Source organism: Rhododendron vialii, chromosome 4a (assembly GCF_030253575.1).
Source record: "Rhododendron vialii isolate Sample 1 chromosome 4a, ASM3025357v1".
NCBI lineage: Eukaryota > Viridiplantae > Streptophyta > Magnoliopsida > Ericales > Ericaceae > Rhododendron > Rhododendron vialii.
In genome coordinates this window covers 14,394,914-14,409,245 of record NC_080560.1, presented here as the reverse complement: position 1 = coordinate 14,409,245, position 14,332 = coordinate 14,394,914, and the positions used below count along the sequence as shown (strand labels likewise).

Sequence of the window (14,332 nt, the reverse complement as noted above, 5' to 3'; positions counted from 1 at the left end):
GTCACAGCATAGATGTGACTTTGATCGGATGGGATAGGAAATTAGTTAAAGTATGCGTAACATGGCCTATACATCCCTGACCGTCTCAAGAAAAAAATAACCTCGCCCTAATAAGTCGCACTCACCCAACTACCAACAATTATATTCCTAAATAGTTACTACTTTTTTCCATTACTACTTTTTTCTATTACCGTGATGTCATAGATTTTACAAACAAATGAGTGGTTCGAATCACAAGACTTAAGATGGGGCCTACAAAAATCATAAATTCAACTAAGTTTTTTTGTAAAGAAAATGGAAAAACCGACTAATCTTTATTCTTCAATTAGCTAGCCTAGGCGCTAAGCACCCCTCCTCCGCACAAGGCAACGCCAAACTGCTACCAATAATGTTCATAATCACAGCAAACATGGCAGTGAGTAATGCAACCATCAACGAGGTGAAATGGGCGGTCACCAAAATTAAGTAGAGCTCTTGCCAGAATTAGTCGAAGTCATTTCTTGCCAAAATTGACGTGAAATTTGATTTGTCGAAAAATAAATTTGACATGAAATTGTGTTTGACAAATTTGTCATGTTTGAGGTCCCAATTATTTTGGATTCCCATAATATTATGATTTGTCAATAAAAATTAGTAATTCAGCTATATTGATTGTGCACCGATGGAGTAGTATTGCCATTCTTTTGGCAATTTAAGACTAAAACATTGTGTATTCCAAATAATTTTCTCCAAGTTAATAATGTTTCTCCCGATTGATTGAATTTGATCCAAGACTTGAAGAGGAAGCTTAGAGGAAACAAGCTTCGGCGGAATGGCCACTTCGTTCTTTATTTCTGATTTAGTTTATTCATCTAGTTGTTTTGATTAGTACTCCCTTCATCCATTTTTAAAAGTCCAGCTTCGTATATTCCAACTTATTAAAGAGCCAAAAAAAATTGTGTAATTTTTTGTGTGAGGGAAACCCAAGTGCATCAAAAAAGCGGCTCTGTCCATACATCTGTGTCCGTACCGGTGCTCATAGAAAATTACCCCAACCGTTTATTCTAGTGAACGGGTAAGGGAAAGAAACCTATCACGCATTTCAACAGACATAATAATCTGCAAGTGAAACATGAAGGGAGTAGATCTAGAGATGATGCATGAACACAGAAACATCCAATTTCAATCGTTCTGTCAAATGGCAAAATATCTTGAATCAACCTCACTAAAATCAAGGATGAAAACTATTCATGATCTACAAATCAATGTCAATTCTTCAAAGAATAGAACACTCCCAAGAGGAAATAGTAAGAGCAAGCAAGCACATTGCTAACTAGATTCCTTTGCTTGGGAGGCTTGCCAAATCATTAAATAGGGCTTTGCCTTTCCTTTTGTACAGTTATACACGGGCCACTAGAAACTAACGAAGAGCGGAAATCCTACAGCATTGAAGTCGGGAAAATCAGAACCACCAAGATCCATGGAAAAGCTCATCTTCATCAACTATGGAGTTGATAACTGATATAACAAGCCTGCAATGTATTGCCAGAGAGAAAGAGAGATGGATACCAGACATTGTTACGGATAAATCAATCATAAAATCATCATGAACGTATGACCCATACTCCCAAATAAAAGCTAATAAAAGTAGCTCAATAAGAAGATTTAACGGGAAAATTTGCATAGAAGACACAAATAAATCTCATATGCGTCCTAATTGTCAGGCTCTAACTCTCTGGTACTTAAAATATGCTGATTTTAGAACTCCTCTACTCTGTTCTAACAATATTGGTTATCTATTTGCTTTTTCTTAATAAGTAAAACGAGTTGTTCTTATTATGACCTTGTCCCTGCATTGTCTGAAATTCAACACTGTTACAAAATAAATCATGCACTGCAACATACTTTTCGTAAAAAGTTGTGCAAGTATAGAAGAGATGAAAACACTTAGTGTGTCCTAATTGTCAAGGCTTAATACTTATAGGTTCTAGAAACTCAATAATATATTACTACTCCAGTTAATCTACACGACTATTGAAATAGTCATAATAACAGTACAGCATAATATAATAAAGTGTTTATCATATTCAGAAGGAAGAGAAGCCACAAGCCGGAGTAGTTCTAATTCTGGTACTACTTTTGAAGGTTTGAACTTCATTACTTGTTTATAAAAAAGAAGCTCAACTTAGTTTATTAACGGAACAAGAGATCCTGACTAGGCACACTGGCAGTGCTCATCCCCCAGTACTGTGGCACATGTTCAAGGCATATGCATTAGCGCACAAGGAGACAGGGTAAGGCTGCTGCCCAGGAATCACCTACAGCCTACTAGCAGTATAGCTGTGACAATTCCTTCGGAACTACCATCATACGGTTTTGAGCAACAATTGCAGTGAAACAACATTCCCATTGAGATAGATTCACTGTCCCAACTGAGATGGAAGTCCTCAGACATACACGGAAACAAAATAGAAGCTGTGAATATAAAAGAAAATCTCATAGCAGCAATTAAATTATTGACACTTACAAACTCAAGGAGAGAAGATATGTAACATCAACTTCAAAAGAATTCAATGTAGTCGTACTTCTTGCTTACATTTAAATTTGCAGATAAACAGAAGAAAGATAGCAATCGGTACTGATCTTCTATATCTAATTTGTCCCTATAGCTTTGCAGAGAAAACAATTATTCCATATTTTCACAGGTTATAATGTTACACATATTTTACCCCACATATACTCTCACCCAACATTATACAATTCTATCTCCCTCGCTACTCGACACTCGGTCCCGCTCCCGCTCCCACTTTCAATTTAAATTCTACTTATCAGTCCCCAGCAAATCTCGATCTTCATCTTCAAAAATACATCGTATTGCAACTTAAACCCCATCAGTCCTTTCAAGCCGCATCAAGCATCATTATCGCCTCCTAGTTTTGAACTCTATCCTAAGGCAATCAACTGTAGTTTTTTTTATTATTGTTGAAGATCAACCGTAGCTTAGAAAGCTTGATCTGGTTTGGCACCTAGCCTCCGTCTTTTCACCATGCCACGTCTTACGTTCCCTCACGATTCCACTTCTCTTGCAAATCTCCTCTACCTCTTGTCCAATCAACCTCTGTTGGGGTTTTCCCCATTAAATGCTATTGGAAAAACGAAAAAAGTAATGGTTCGTTGGGTGTTGGCTGAGATCATTAAATGATCTCAAGGGGATTCTCTAGAGTGGGTCAAAGAGAGTGCATGTTCCAATGAACAATTGTGGTGCTTGGGCTCCAGATGGATCTTGACAATTCAAGAGGTTTCTCATGCTTGTAGGGTGCTGCAATGACACGGCTATACATATGGGGTTTGTGTGGAGAGCATAGGGTGGTGAGAGGACAGCCTCTTTGGGAGTTTCCGGATACCCCGATCGTGAGGTGATAGAGAAGAATAGATGTGAGTGAAAAATAGAGATGTGGGGGTGAGTGAAAAACATTGTGTAGAGCCATGGTGTTAGGAGCTCAAGGGTGGTTTTTCATCTACATTGTAATATCATATTTTTCATATACTGAAATACTCCGTCCCTATCCCGTGGAATAGGCATTGAGGCAGAACCACGTAAATATTATGTTTTTTGTGCACAATTATTTTTATGGTTACGTTTTCATTGCGGGTGGGATCGAGCTAATCCCAACAAGTGGTATCAAAGCCAATGGTTAGCTATCCTTCGGAAAGTTGACAGTTGCCGAGCAAGTTTGGGGTTGGCGTAGGCATAGTGAAAGCACGGGATTGACATACACCAAAAATAAAATATGGATCACAAAAATGCAGTTGAGGCATAATCTTGAGCTTTGAAGCTCAGAAGCTCCGACAGAGGTTTTCTTTTGCGTGTCCTGAGGCTAAGGATATGGTGCAAGGCTACTGGGCTTATTTATAGGTTGTGATTTAGTGTGCCAAGCTTAGGAAGGTGGACGATCTTTGGGCTGGATCAAACCAATTATTGGGCTTGCACGGAGACTCTCGATGGTGCAGAAAAATCCAAGGTGACTCTAGGAGAAGCACGGAAGCAGGCGGATGCGAAAAGGTCGCTGCAGGGAGGCTCTCAATAAAGTAAGGGGGGTGGCTCTCAATCAATGGAGTGGGTGCAGTAAACTCTGGCATCAAATCGGTGGCCCTCGATAAAGGCAATCGATCGATGGTGTGGATGCAGTAAACTCCGGCATCAAATTGGTGTTGGTCTCTAATATTCTTTATCAGGCACCCGAGCAAGGAGCAAGTGGGTGCAGGCATCCGAGCGAGGGGGTATGGGGCTCTTGAGGAAGGGGAAAGCATTTCACGTGGGAAAAGGGGGTGTTTGTTGGGGTTTTCCCCACGTTAAATGCTATTGGAAAAAAGGAAAAAGTGATGGTTTGTTGGGTGTTGGCTGAGATCATTAAATGACCTCAAGGGAATTCTCTAGAGGGGGCCAAAGAGTCTGCAAGTTCCAATGAGCAATTGTGGTGCTTGGGCTCTAGATGGATCTTGCCAATTCAAGAGGTTTCTTGTGCTTGTGGAGTGCTACTATGACATGCCTAGATATATATGGGGTTTGTGGGGAGAGCATAGGGTGGTGAGAGGGCAGCCCCTTCGGGAGTTGCCGGGTACCCCGGTCATGAGGTGAGAGGAGAATACTGAGGAAAAATGGAGATGTGGGGGTGAGTGAAAAACATTGTGCGGAGCCATGGTGTTAGGAGGTCAAGGGTTGTTTTTCATCTCACCCTGTAATCTCGTATTTTTCATATAGTGGAATATTGGCGTAGGCATTGAGGCCTAACCACGTAAATATTGTGAGTGATTATTTTTATTGTTACGCTTCCGTTGTGGGTGGGATCTAGCTAATCCGGACTAAGAATTGCAAGCTAACAGATCCTTAACCAAAGCCCACTAGGAATACAAATTACAAAATGGTTGCCATACTTGCCATCCTATTTGATGGCCAAGGCTATAAACTTTAGATTTTCAGCATTTTATAAGCTTAACAGATTTGCTCCACCTTCCTTTCTAGGTTAATCTGGTACCTTCCCCCAACCTCATTGTTTCTAATCAAGTGCTATGGGGTCCAAGATAACATTCAACCCATTTTTTTTGTTACCCGGTAGGCTGACTATTACTTCCATTTAATAGAGAGAAAGTATGGACAGTGGGAAAATTTCATTACCTGACTCATGGTCCCCAACCCCCCCCCCCCCCCCCCCCCCCCCCCAAAAAAAAAAAAGAAAAAAAAAAGAAAAAGAAAAAGAAAAGGAACTCTACGCATACATTATTGGAGATGAGGATGCCGAGATTCAACGTTGTTTGTGGAATAGTACCGAGACCTACAACACTTGTGATTTGGTGTTCTTACCCATTATCAAACTTATCAGATACACGTTCAAGAATGGTACTGTGGTAACAATAACCTTACAGGAGTTTATAATGTGAATCAGCATTGTCTCTCCATTGCTTTGGAGGAGTTTTTGTACTATGTCAAGTTCAAAGGTATTCTTAGGAGTTCTATCTTAAACCGTCCACATCTGCCAATGTTAAAATCATTTAGAGACCGATTGATTGTTTGCATAAATTGCATAAAGATCAGTTTCTTTCCAGTTTACCTCCATCCTTAGTCCAATGAAGTCTACAATTTTAGGCAGTAAGGACGCTACTCTAAATTGGCTTAATTAAAGGGAAAATGACAGCCCAAGACGTGTTTGGATAATTAATACCCGCCAAGGACATTTTCAGCATTAACAAATGTTCTTAGCTTGTCCTTGGTGGGTATTAATTATCTAAACACGTCCTTGGCTGTCATTTTCCCTTAATTAAATGCTCACTTATGTTGATTTACAAAATAAACAAACTTGGCCATATTTCCAGAAACTTCTAATTATAGAGCTCTGCCTGAAGATACCTCACTAATCCAATGTGCACACCAATCCTATGGCTATACAAAAGATGCAATTGATGGGATCAGCTTAGTAGAGCTCAACTGAAGGTGCTAAGCTCAATATTCAGTTGAAACTAGGTAATTATCAATTGACGATGAGCAACAAAATACTCAATGAGCTCAAGGTGTTACTTGATAGCCTTGACTTCAGAGTTGGGCCTATCTGTTTCATTATAAACTAATGCTGAGCTTTATCTAGAACAAAAATCATGCCTCTATGTAGAACATGAATGAGAACACGGTGCTATGTGAGGTACGCTAGGAAATGATAAGTACTTACAACCCAACTAGTATTTAAGATACTTCTGCAGCAATTTCCTTTTGCCAACAAAATATGGTCCTTTTTGAGAATAACTAATAACCACGCAAAAGCAATTTTGAGTAAAATTTTGATGCCAGTATTTACACATTTTGTCTGCCCAGAGTAACACTATCCATAGATTATAGTCTCTTCTATTTGGACTTTTCCTCCTACAGAAAGGTTTAAGGAAATAAACACGAATGGGAGTGTACCATGTTTCGGAACTGGGACGACAAAACAAGCTATGAAGTAAGTCTCTAAAACTCAAGAAAGGATGAGCGAACATCTAATTCTTCATTGTTGAAATGGAAGACGGACAAGATTGCAGAAAATGTCCCTGCAGAAAGGACTCTATGCCCGAGCAGCAAGTAAATCTTTCTATTAGCAAAAATGGAAAATAAGCACTGCATATACTCCAATATCTAAGAAAGGAAAGTCCTACAATAGAGAATCGAAGAAAACCTGATAATGACTAAAACAAAGAGAACTAAGTAGAATCCAAGCTTGATAATTCGGTACTTTTTCTCGGCACTGAGAAACCTAAAGACCTCAGTGACGTCAATAAGATGCTGTCGCTTCAAAAACCTGAAACGGAGAAATTATAATCACTTAAAACTAGACAAAAGGTAATGCTTCAAACTCAATAATTTACGCCCCGTCGCCTACACACACACACAGAGACAAGACAAGACAAGACAAGACAAGACAAGACAAAAAAAGAAGGCCAAGTTAAAAGATATTTATCACAACATATGCCCAGGAGAGTGTAAATTCAACAAACACCTTCTCTTTCTAGAGTATATTTGGATTGTCTAAAATTTGAGTTCTAATTTTATCCTTTTTATTACTATTCAATCATAAGATATTGGGAAAGACGAAACCCACAAGCTTAAATGTTGAAGGCCTAATTCTAATTGAATGAATCTCACCAAACTTGCATTTACCACCAAAAAAAAAAAAAAAACCCATCACAAGCTCTGTAGACCATTGCCGTTGAAACAAGCAAGAGCAACACCAAAACAACTACACAAATGCAAACCGTAAGGCTTCATTTGATAAGCAGAAGAATGATAGTTAGTGATGAAAAGAAGGGAAAAAACCTAAATATTTCACATGTTTGTATAGCAAGAGAGGTTGGAAATACAATACACTCCCTCCGTCCCAAAATATTTGTCCGGTCCGCAAAACGAGAACTAAAAAACATTACACTCTTTCCAAGAAAAATTCAAACTCATGTCATAGATTAAAAGAACAATCAAGTAAATTGTCGAAAGAGAATTAAATTTTCTTGAAAATGTTGCATTATTTTTAAGTTTTCATTTTGCCGACCAGAAACCATTTTGGGATGGAGGAGGTAATAAACTTTCTTGGACAAATATTTTAAACGTAAACTGGACTTAAATTTCTTGCAAAAGAACCCAATAAAATAACTAAAAGGAATTGTCTAAAATTTGAGTTCGTAATTTATCCTTCTTAAGTTCAAAACTAACATATTGGGAGAGAAGAAACTCACAAGGAGCCATTATAGCAAGTAATGGGAAGCGTAAAGAGGAACATGATCCAATGCCCCGTCAAAAGGGACAGAACGCATAACACCCCGTGCAATATAAATTCAGGAACGACCACAGCATTAATCCGAGACGACGATTCAAAGGGGTTCATATAGTCTGCCTCCAAATCCGATAAGCACACGATCTGAATTTCAAAACCAACCAAGTAAAGGTTTAGGGTTCTCATAAATGTGCAAACATCGATAAACATTGTTCAAGAAAGTGAACCAGAGATTGGAATTATTTGAGGGTTTGAGAGAGAGAGTACCTGATACAGATTGAAGGCTATTAGGCCAATGTTCATGAGGAAGAAGATTGCCCATAGAATTGCTTCCCACGCCATTGTTTTAGCGTTAACCGAGTTGGAAGAAGCTGACGATCAGTCTTTATCACTAGTAATTCGAGATCAATCTACCAACTTTAAGTGTTTGTGCTTTCTTTTGTAGGGTTTTTGCATTAACCAAGTTGGAACTTGGAAGGAGCTGAAGATCAGTACTTCTCTTTTAGATAGAGATATGAAGTTGAGCTTTCTTTTGTAGTATGAACCCTTTTTGCGGGTTTTTCAATGGAAAAGAAGAACCCTCGGTTTTGGGCTGATTTCACTTCTTCCCCCTAAACGAGGGCTGCTTTTCCCACCACACCCCCCCCCCCCCCCCACCCCGGACCACACCCCCCCCCCCCCCCCCCCCCCCCCGCCGGCCCCACACCCCATTTCCCATATTACCCCTCCCCTCCTTCTCCCGCTCCTCCCTCTTTTTTTTTTTTTTTCTTCTTTATTTGCTTTTGTTTTTTTTGTTAGAATTTTTTTTTCGTTTTTTTTCTTTTTATTTCCTTTTGATTCCTTCCACTTTGAATCTTTTTTTTATTAATTTAATAATCTTTTCTATTTTCTTTATTTGTTTCTTTTCCCATTTACCTCCTTTCTTTATTTTTTTTTTGGTTAACTCAAATTCTATTTTCAATTAAAATTGACTTTATACTTAATAAATTTATATTATTTTAATTAGTTAATTAGTCTTAACAATGAATAATAAAAATAACTTGTAATGAACAATAAATTGAAATAAAATTTCATTTTATTATAATTGAGTACATATTGTCAAAACATGAAAATACATAAAAACACAAATTTTAATCATTATCTCCTCCAAATGCTGCTCCCGGCGTGCTTATACCCATTACTTCGTACCACAATAGCAAACGTGTTTCATAACTGGCAGCCCATCCTTTAGCTTCATCCGATGAATTTTCCTCCCACCATGTTGGAATGGGTAGTACAGGGTAATGAGGTTCTAAGAAAATTTGCACGAAGTGATTGTTGTTAACACGGGCAATAGCAATTTCCCGGCGGTATTCGATTGGAACTGGAGGGGACCTCAATGGCAAATGAGTAAAACAATCGTAAACATCCTCATCAAATGTATGCAGTACTAGGTTGTACCTTTAGCCTCGCATGTGCAGACTCTGCCCTGTAATAGAATAATGCACTGTGTTTAAATAGGAAAGTATCAAAAAATATTTCCTAGTGTAGTAGAGAAATGCACAAAATTTTAATAGTAAAGTCAAAAAGTGATTTTACCTTTGACTTGAATTGCTTCCGAGGTGCATGCATGTATCTGTCCATGCTGAAACAAACCGCTCTTTGTACGACTTTAACCATGTTTGCCACAGGTAAGTTATGACATACAGGAACTGGCGAAAATCGTTGCACATGGCTTGCCACTTCTGTTCGAAAGACGAAGGTGTAGATGAATTGATAAGCGAGTGCCATGACTTGATGAAGCGCTTCCATTCCGGACCAAGCACACGGCTGCAGTTCTTCATGACGCACTGATTTATGTGCCAAATACACAAGATGTGACGTGCTGTAGGGAAACATGCTTCAATGGCGTTCATTAGCGCTAAATCCCGATCTGAAACAAACACCAATGGCATCGACGCCCCCTTTTGAAGCATCCAGTTTTTTAAGTTATTCAATGCCCACGTCAATGTCTCTTCTTTCTCATTACTAAGATAACCGAACATAAGCGAGTAAGTTCGCCATGTGGATGTGATACCCACAACCTCCAATAGTGGTTTCCGATACTCATTGGTCTTGTACGTGGCATCAATGATTAGTACAGACGGAAAGTTGACAGATAGCTCTAGACTCATAGGATGAACCCAAATAATATCTGTGATTTCGTTAGTATCCGGATTTGTAAGAAATTGATGGAGGTAATGTTTCTTAAGTAATTGACGTATGACATACTGAATAGGAGTTAGACCGTCCAGTTTGGCTGCTTTATTTGTAAAAATAGCGTTATAAACGCTCTTGATTCCCGTAGTGTTTGACGGGTCTTTTTGCTTCAAAATATTAAGAATCTCACGAGGCGCAGTGCTATTGGCCATGTCGGCCACAAATTGTTTCTCTACTGGTTTTAGCCTTGACGGGTACTCGTGGCCCTCAATATGTTTTGCTGTTTCATGGTTATGGACACCACTAATAACCTCTAAACTCCACCTGATACCGTATGGATGTTGTGGTATACCTCGCAGTTGAAATGGGCAATCGCATTTTCTAGTCCCAGTGTTTCTTTGCAAGGATTGCCCTTCAACCAAATACCGTAGCGGTTCGTACTTTCCTCCTCTTTCACAACCAAGAATGCACTTCGGCAATTTGCCGCCTTTTAACTTAGTAGAATTTAAAATAACCACCACAATACCATATTTTAGACTAACGCTCCGCGCCCAAGCTAACATATCTTCTCTACTTTCAAAAATCTATATAAAAAAAACGAATATGTATAAATACAACATTAACCAGTCTTAACATAAATAACGAATATGCAAAACAATAACAGTGAAAACTAACCTGGTCGGTGGTAAATTCTAGTGTATAATCGCGACTATTGTGGGAGACACTCTCCTCACTACGAACATCATTCTCAAATGACCAACTATCTGAAATTGAAAAGTTGTAGTCATCCATTGCTCCTTCCCGAATTTTCCGCTGCGGCGTTCCTAAAAAATTTGACAGATACACAGTCTGTGAGGAAAACCTAAGTAACCATGCTAAATTTTCACCGAAAATCATTATTCTAAATTGTGTGGATTATGTTTGACATAGAAATAACCAGGAAAGTCCCAGGTCGGATGGTCGGACGAGTCCAATTAGAATCACCATTCCTTCCTTAGTCGGTACGAAGCCAGACTTGTTGACAAACTTTCGAGGGTGTTAGCCTCGGGTTACTCCACAATTGTAAAAACAATCATAAAGCATAGTGTCACATGGACGGACACCTTTGGAGTGGAAACCACTTATGCTTTAGACCAGTAATTTTAGTAGAATAAGTTTTCTAGCTATCTTTAGTATTTTAACTTAATATGCATTTTTAAACACAAAAATAAAATATAACAAAAGGTTACGGTAGCTTACGGAAGATGAATGTGGCTATCGAACGAAGTGACTTCTTACGGTAAGCTTATGGTAGCTTCGAAAGAGAAAAGAAAATACTTTTTTTTTCTCTCGAAAATAAATATTGACTAAACTACTAAATTTTTTGGATCGAGAGGCTGATCGGGTGGTGATTTGGTGGCGGCCTTGGGTTGAGTTTCTTGAAGAATTCAAGAAGAAACTCAATAATACCAAGAACAAAGAGCTAACACAAAGTTTCTAGAGAGGAAAGTTGGAAAGATTCAAGGTGTGAATTGAATGGTTTCATAAAGGATTCTATTTATAGGAAAATGAGGACCTCTCTCCTCACCCCATATGGCGCCGCCCCCCCCCCCCCCCCCCCCCCCCCCCCCACTATATTTGCTCTATGGTTGAAGTCTAATTCTAGGTTCAAGTCTAATAAAAATATAGTTACAAAAATAAAATTTTCAATTTTCAATCTGTTTGAACTGGTGCAAAGATGTTATTTTTCTGATCATTTCATCCTAAATGGTCGTAATAAATTTTTGCCTCCAAGGCCTTTCAATGAACACCCTAAAAGAGTCTTGAAACTAAATAATGAGTTTTAGGGTGTTTGTTGAAAAGTTTTAGAGCAAAAAATTCATTATGACCATTTAAAAAAAATGATCAAAAAAATACGATTTTTGACCCGGTATATTTATAGAAATTAAATAAATAAGATAAAATTAATTAAATAAAAATAAAATTTAAAAGGTGAAGGTGTTTTAAGAGGGGAGGGGGGGCCGGATGTTTTTTGGGTGAGGGGGCCGGGGGATAATCCGGGTTTTAAGGAAAGGCTGGGGTTTGATTAAAAAAAACAAAAACAAAGGTGCAGGTGTTTTAAGAGGGGAGGGGGGGCCGGATGTTTTTTGGGTGGGGGGCCGGGGGATAATCCGGGTTTTAAGGAAAGGCTGGGGTTTGATTAAAAAAAATAAAAACAAAGGTGAAGGTGTTTTAAGAGGGGAGGGGGGCCGGGGGATAATCCGGGTTTTAAGAAAAGGCTGGGGTTTGATTAAAAACAAAAAAAACAAAAAGAGAAGGCTGGGGTGCCGGGTAAAAACAAAAAGAAACAAAAAGGGAAGGCTCGGGGGCGGGGGGGGGGGCGGGTAAAAAAAAGAGGAAAACGGCCGGATAAGAAAAAGAGAAAACAAAAATGGAAGGCTGGGGTAAAAGAAAACAAAAAGGAAAAGGGAAAAAGGTAAAAGAAAACAAAAAGGAAAAGGGAAAAAGAAAACAAAAATGGAAGGCTGTGGAGGGAGGGGGGCCGGGTAAAAAGAAAACAAAAAGGAAAAGGGAAGGCTGGGGGTAAGGAGGTCAATTTGGGGGGGGGGGGGGGGGTGGGGGGGAATAGCAATTTTCCCCTAAACTAGCACAGTTTGTTTAATTAGTTTTCTTTTTTCTTTCTTTGGCTCTCTTTGGAAGGAAAAGTGTGGGAAAAGAAAATTGATTTGAAAATAAGAAAGAAATGGGAGGAAAATTCCCCTCCCAGTTCTAAAATTTGTTGTTTTCTCTTCCCTTTTTTTCATAAAAACAATGGTAAATAATTTTTTTAAACTTTTGTTTCTTTTCCCTCACTTTTGTTAAGTTCCAAACAAAGCATGTGCTTTTTTTTTAAAATTGAGATCATGGATATTTCCTATAAAGTTAAAAGAAAAATTTCTCCCTCAAATATACTATTATTCCTTTCTGTTCCTCTTTATTTGTCCATTCTTCTTTCCTAGCTAGATGAGAAATTGACTATATTTTTTAATTGATAAAACTTTATATGCAATATTAATATTGTTTGAAAGATTTTAATTAGTTCTATTAAATAAAATTTTGAGAATTACATAAAATAACATAAATTACATTATATAATATATTAAAAATAATATCAACTTCCAGGAAAGGAGTAATAACAGATTGGGATAGAGGAAGTACGGTATTAACTTTTCATGTCTTACACTTTTCTTGCAATATCAACATTTTTTACGATACTTAGAGTATCAGCAGTGGAATAAGCAAATATGAATAATCAAACATGTGATACATCAGATTTTGATTATTCATTTAGAGGTTACTAAAGTTAATAATATTAAATTCCACATTGGTTATTTTTTGCCCATAATCAAAACCAATGGGCCCTTCAAACTTTTTCCCTTCATTTCACGCATATTTTTGGAAAAAACGGTTTTTGGAGGAAAAAAACAGTTTATGTTAGAAACAGTTGAAAAAAAATAGTTTTTCGAAACAAAAAACACATACTTTGTTCACTTAAAAACTATAAATACAATTTTGAGAAAATTTGAAAGAATTGTATTTACACAAATAATTTTGAAATTTTAAAAACTATAAATATAGTTTTTTAAAAACAGATTTTGTGTAAAAAACAGTTTTTCATAAAAGAGTTTTGAAATTTCAAAAACAGTTTTTTGAAAAACACACTTTATTTACTTACAGTTTTTAAAATTTTTGAAATAATTATTTTTTGTTAAAAAAAAAGTTTCTGAAAAAAAATAGAAAAAAAAAATCTAAAAGTTACAATTTTCTAAAATTATTTTTTGAAAGTATTGTTGAGAGAGAGAGAGAGAGAGAGAGAGAATATTATTTTTGTGTAATGTTGGTGTACTTGATTGAGAAATAAAATTTGGAGAGCCAAAATTTGATGAATTGTTAAGAGATTGCTAGGTTTGGTTATTTCAATGTGAGCACTTTTTTGATCCAACATTGCTAACTTTAATAATTTCTTATTTTGCTTATTCCACTGTGGATGCTCTTACGACAATATACCATAACACATAATAGAGAGACCCAATAAAGTTTAGTTTTTCCTTTTTCAACGATCAAGGGTGTTTGGAACTGCTTATGCTCATCTAGACCCAATAAAGTTTAGTTTTTCCAAGTTTAGTTTTTCCTTTTTCAACGATCAGGGGTGTTTGGAACTGCTTATGCTCACCTAGACTTTCCTTCTTCAGTTTGATCAAGACCATTCACTCTAGAACTAGAAAATTCATAAAAAAAATTATTTTATTGAGATCTGATCTTAAGAATCGAACTCTAGTCAATTATATGGACAGCAAACCCACCAGACAGGACTAAGGCCCCGTTCCAGAAACCTTCTTAAAAAATAAGCAGTTTATTTAACA

General features: G+C 37.5%; 2 protein-coding genes across 4 annotated transcripts; both read right to left on the bottom strand.

The window, feature by feature from the left end:
- Positions 1-1,133: 1,133 nt before the first annotated feature.
- LOC131322542 (protein cornichon homolog 1) lies at positions 1,134-8,389 on the bottom strand. Of its 3 annotated transcripts, none has more exons than XM_058353902.1 (4): positions 8,040-8,389; positions 7,735-7,916; positions 6,684-6,806; positions 1,134-1,511 (listed from the first exon to the last, which is right to left on the bottom strand). In XM_058353902.1, exons 1-4 carry the CDS (start codon positions 8,112-8,114, stop codon positions 1,442-1,444), a joined length of 450 nt encoding a protein of 149 aa, XP_058209885.1. In that variant the 5' UTR covers positions 8,115-8,389; the 3' UTR covers positions 1,134-1,441. The 3 variants fall into 3 exon arrangements, with proteins under 3 accessions (XP_058209885.1, XP_058209883.1, XP_058209884.1); XM_058353900.1 differs by lacking the exon at positions 1,134-1,511 and adding an exon at positions 1,873-2,411 and having other exon boundaries at positions 8,040-8,355; XM_058353901.1 differs by lacking the exon at positions 1,134-1,511 and adding an exon at positions 6,434-6,572 and having other exon boundaries at positions 8,040-8,355.
- A 513-nt stretch (positions 8,390-8,902) lies between these two features.
- LOC131323711 (protein FAR-RED IMPAIRED RESPONSE 1-like) lies at positions 8,903-10,847 on the bottom strand. The gene is made up of 3 exons (XM_058355557.1): positions 10,626-10,847; positions 9,351-10,534; positions 8,903-9,212 (listed from the first exon to the last, which is right to left on the bottom strand). Exons 1-3 carry the CDS (start codon positions 10,845-10,847, stop codon positions 8,903-8,905), a joined length of 1,716 nt encoding a protein of 571 aa, XP_058211540.1.
- Positions 10,848-14,332: the final 3,485 nt, after the last annotated feature.

Excerpts from the sequence above, each read along its gene's own strand:
- LOC131322542 (XM_058353900.1), bottom strand. The coding sequence starts at position 8,114 with ATGGCGTGGGAAGCAATTCTATGGGCAATCTTCTTCCTCATGAACATT. Across the intron at positions 7,917-8,039 it reads TAGCCTTCAATCTGTATCAG|ATCGTGTGCTTATCGGATTT; the intron begins GTACTCTCTCTC and ends TTTGAAATTCAG. Across the intron at positions 6,807-7,734 it reads ACTTGCTATAATGGCTCCTT|GTTTTTGAAGCGACAGCATC; the intron begins GTGAGTTTCTTC and ends TCTCCGTTTCAG.
- LOC131323711 (XM_058355557.1), bottom strand. The coding sequence starts at position 10,847 with ATGATTTTCGGTGAAAATTTAGCATGGTTACTTAGGTTTTCCTCACAG. Across the intron at positions 10,535-10,625 it reads TAGAATTTACCACCGACCAG|ATTTTTGAAAGTAGAGAAGA; the intron begins GTTAGTTTTCAC and ends TTTTTTATATAG. Across the intron at positions 9,213-9,350 it reads GGAAGCAATTCAAGTCAAAG|GTACAACCTAGTACTGCATA; the intron begins GTAAAATCACTT and ends GCGAGGCTAAAG.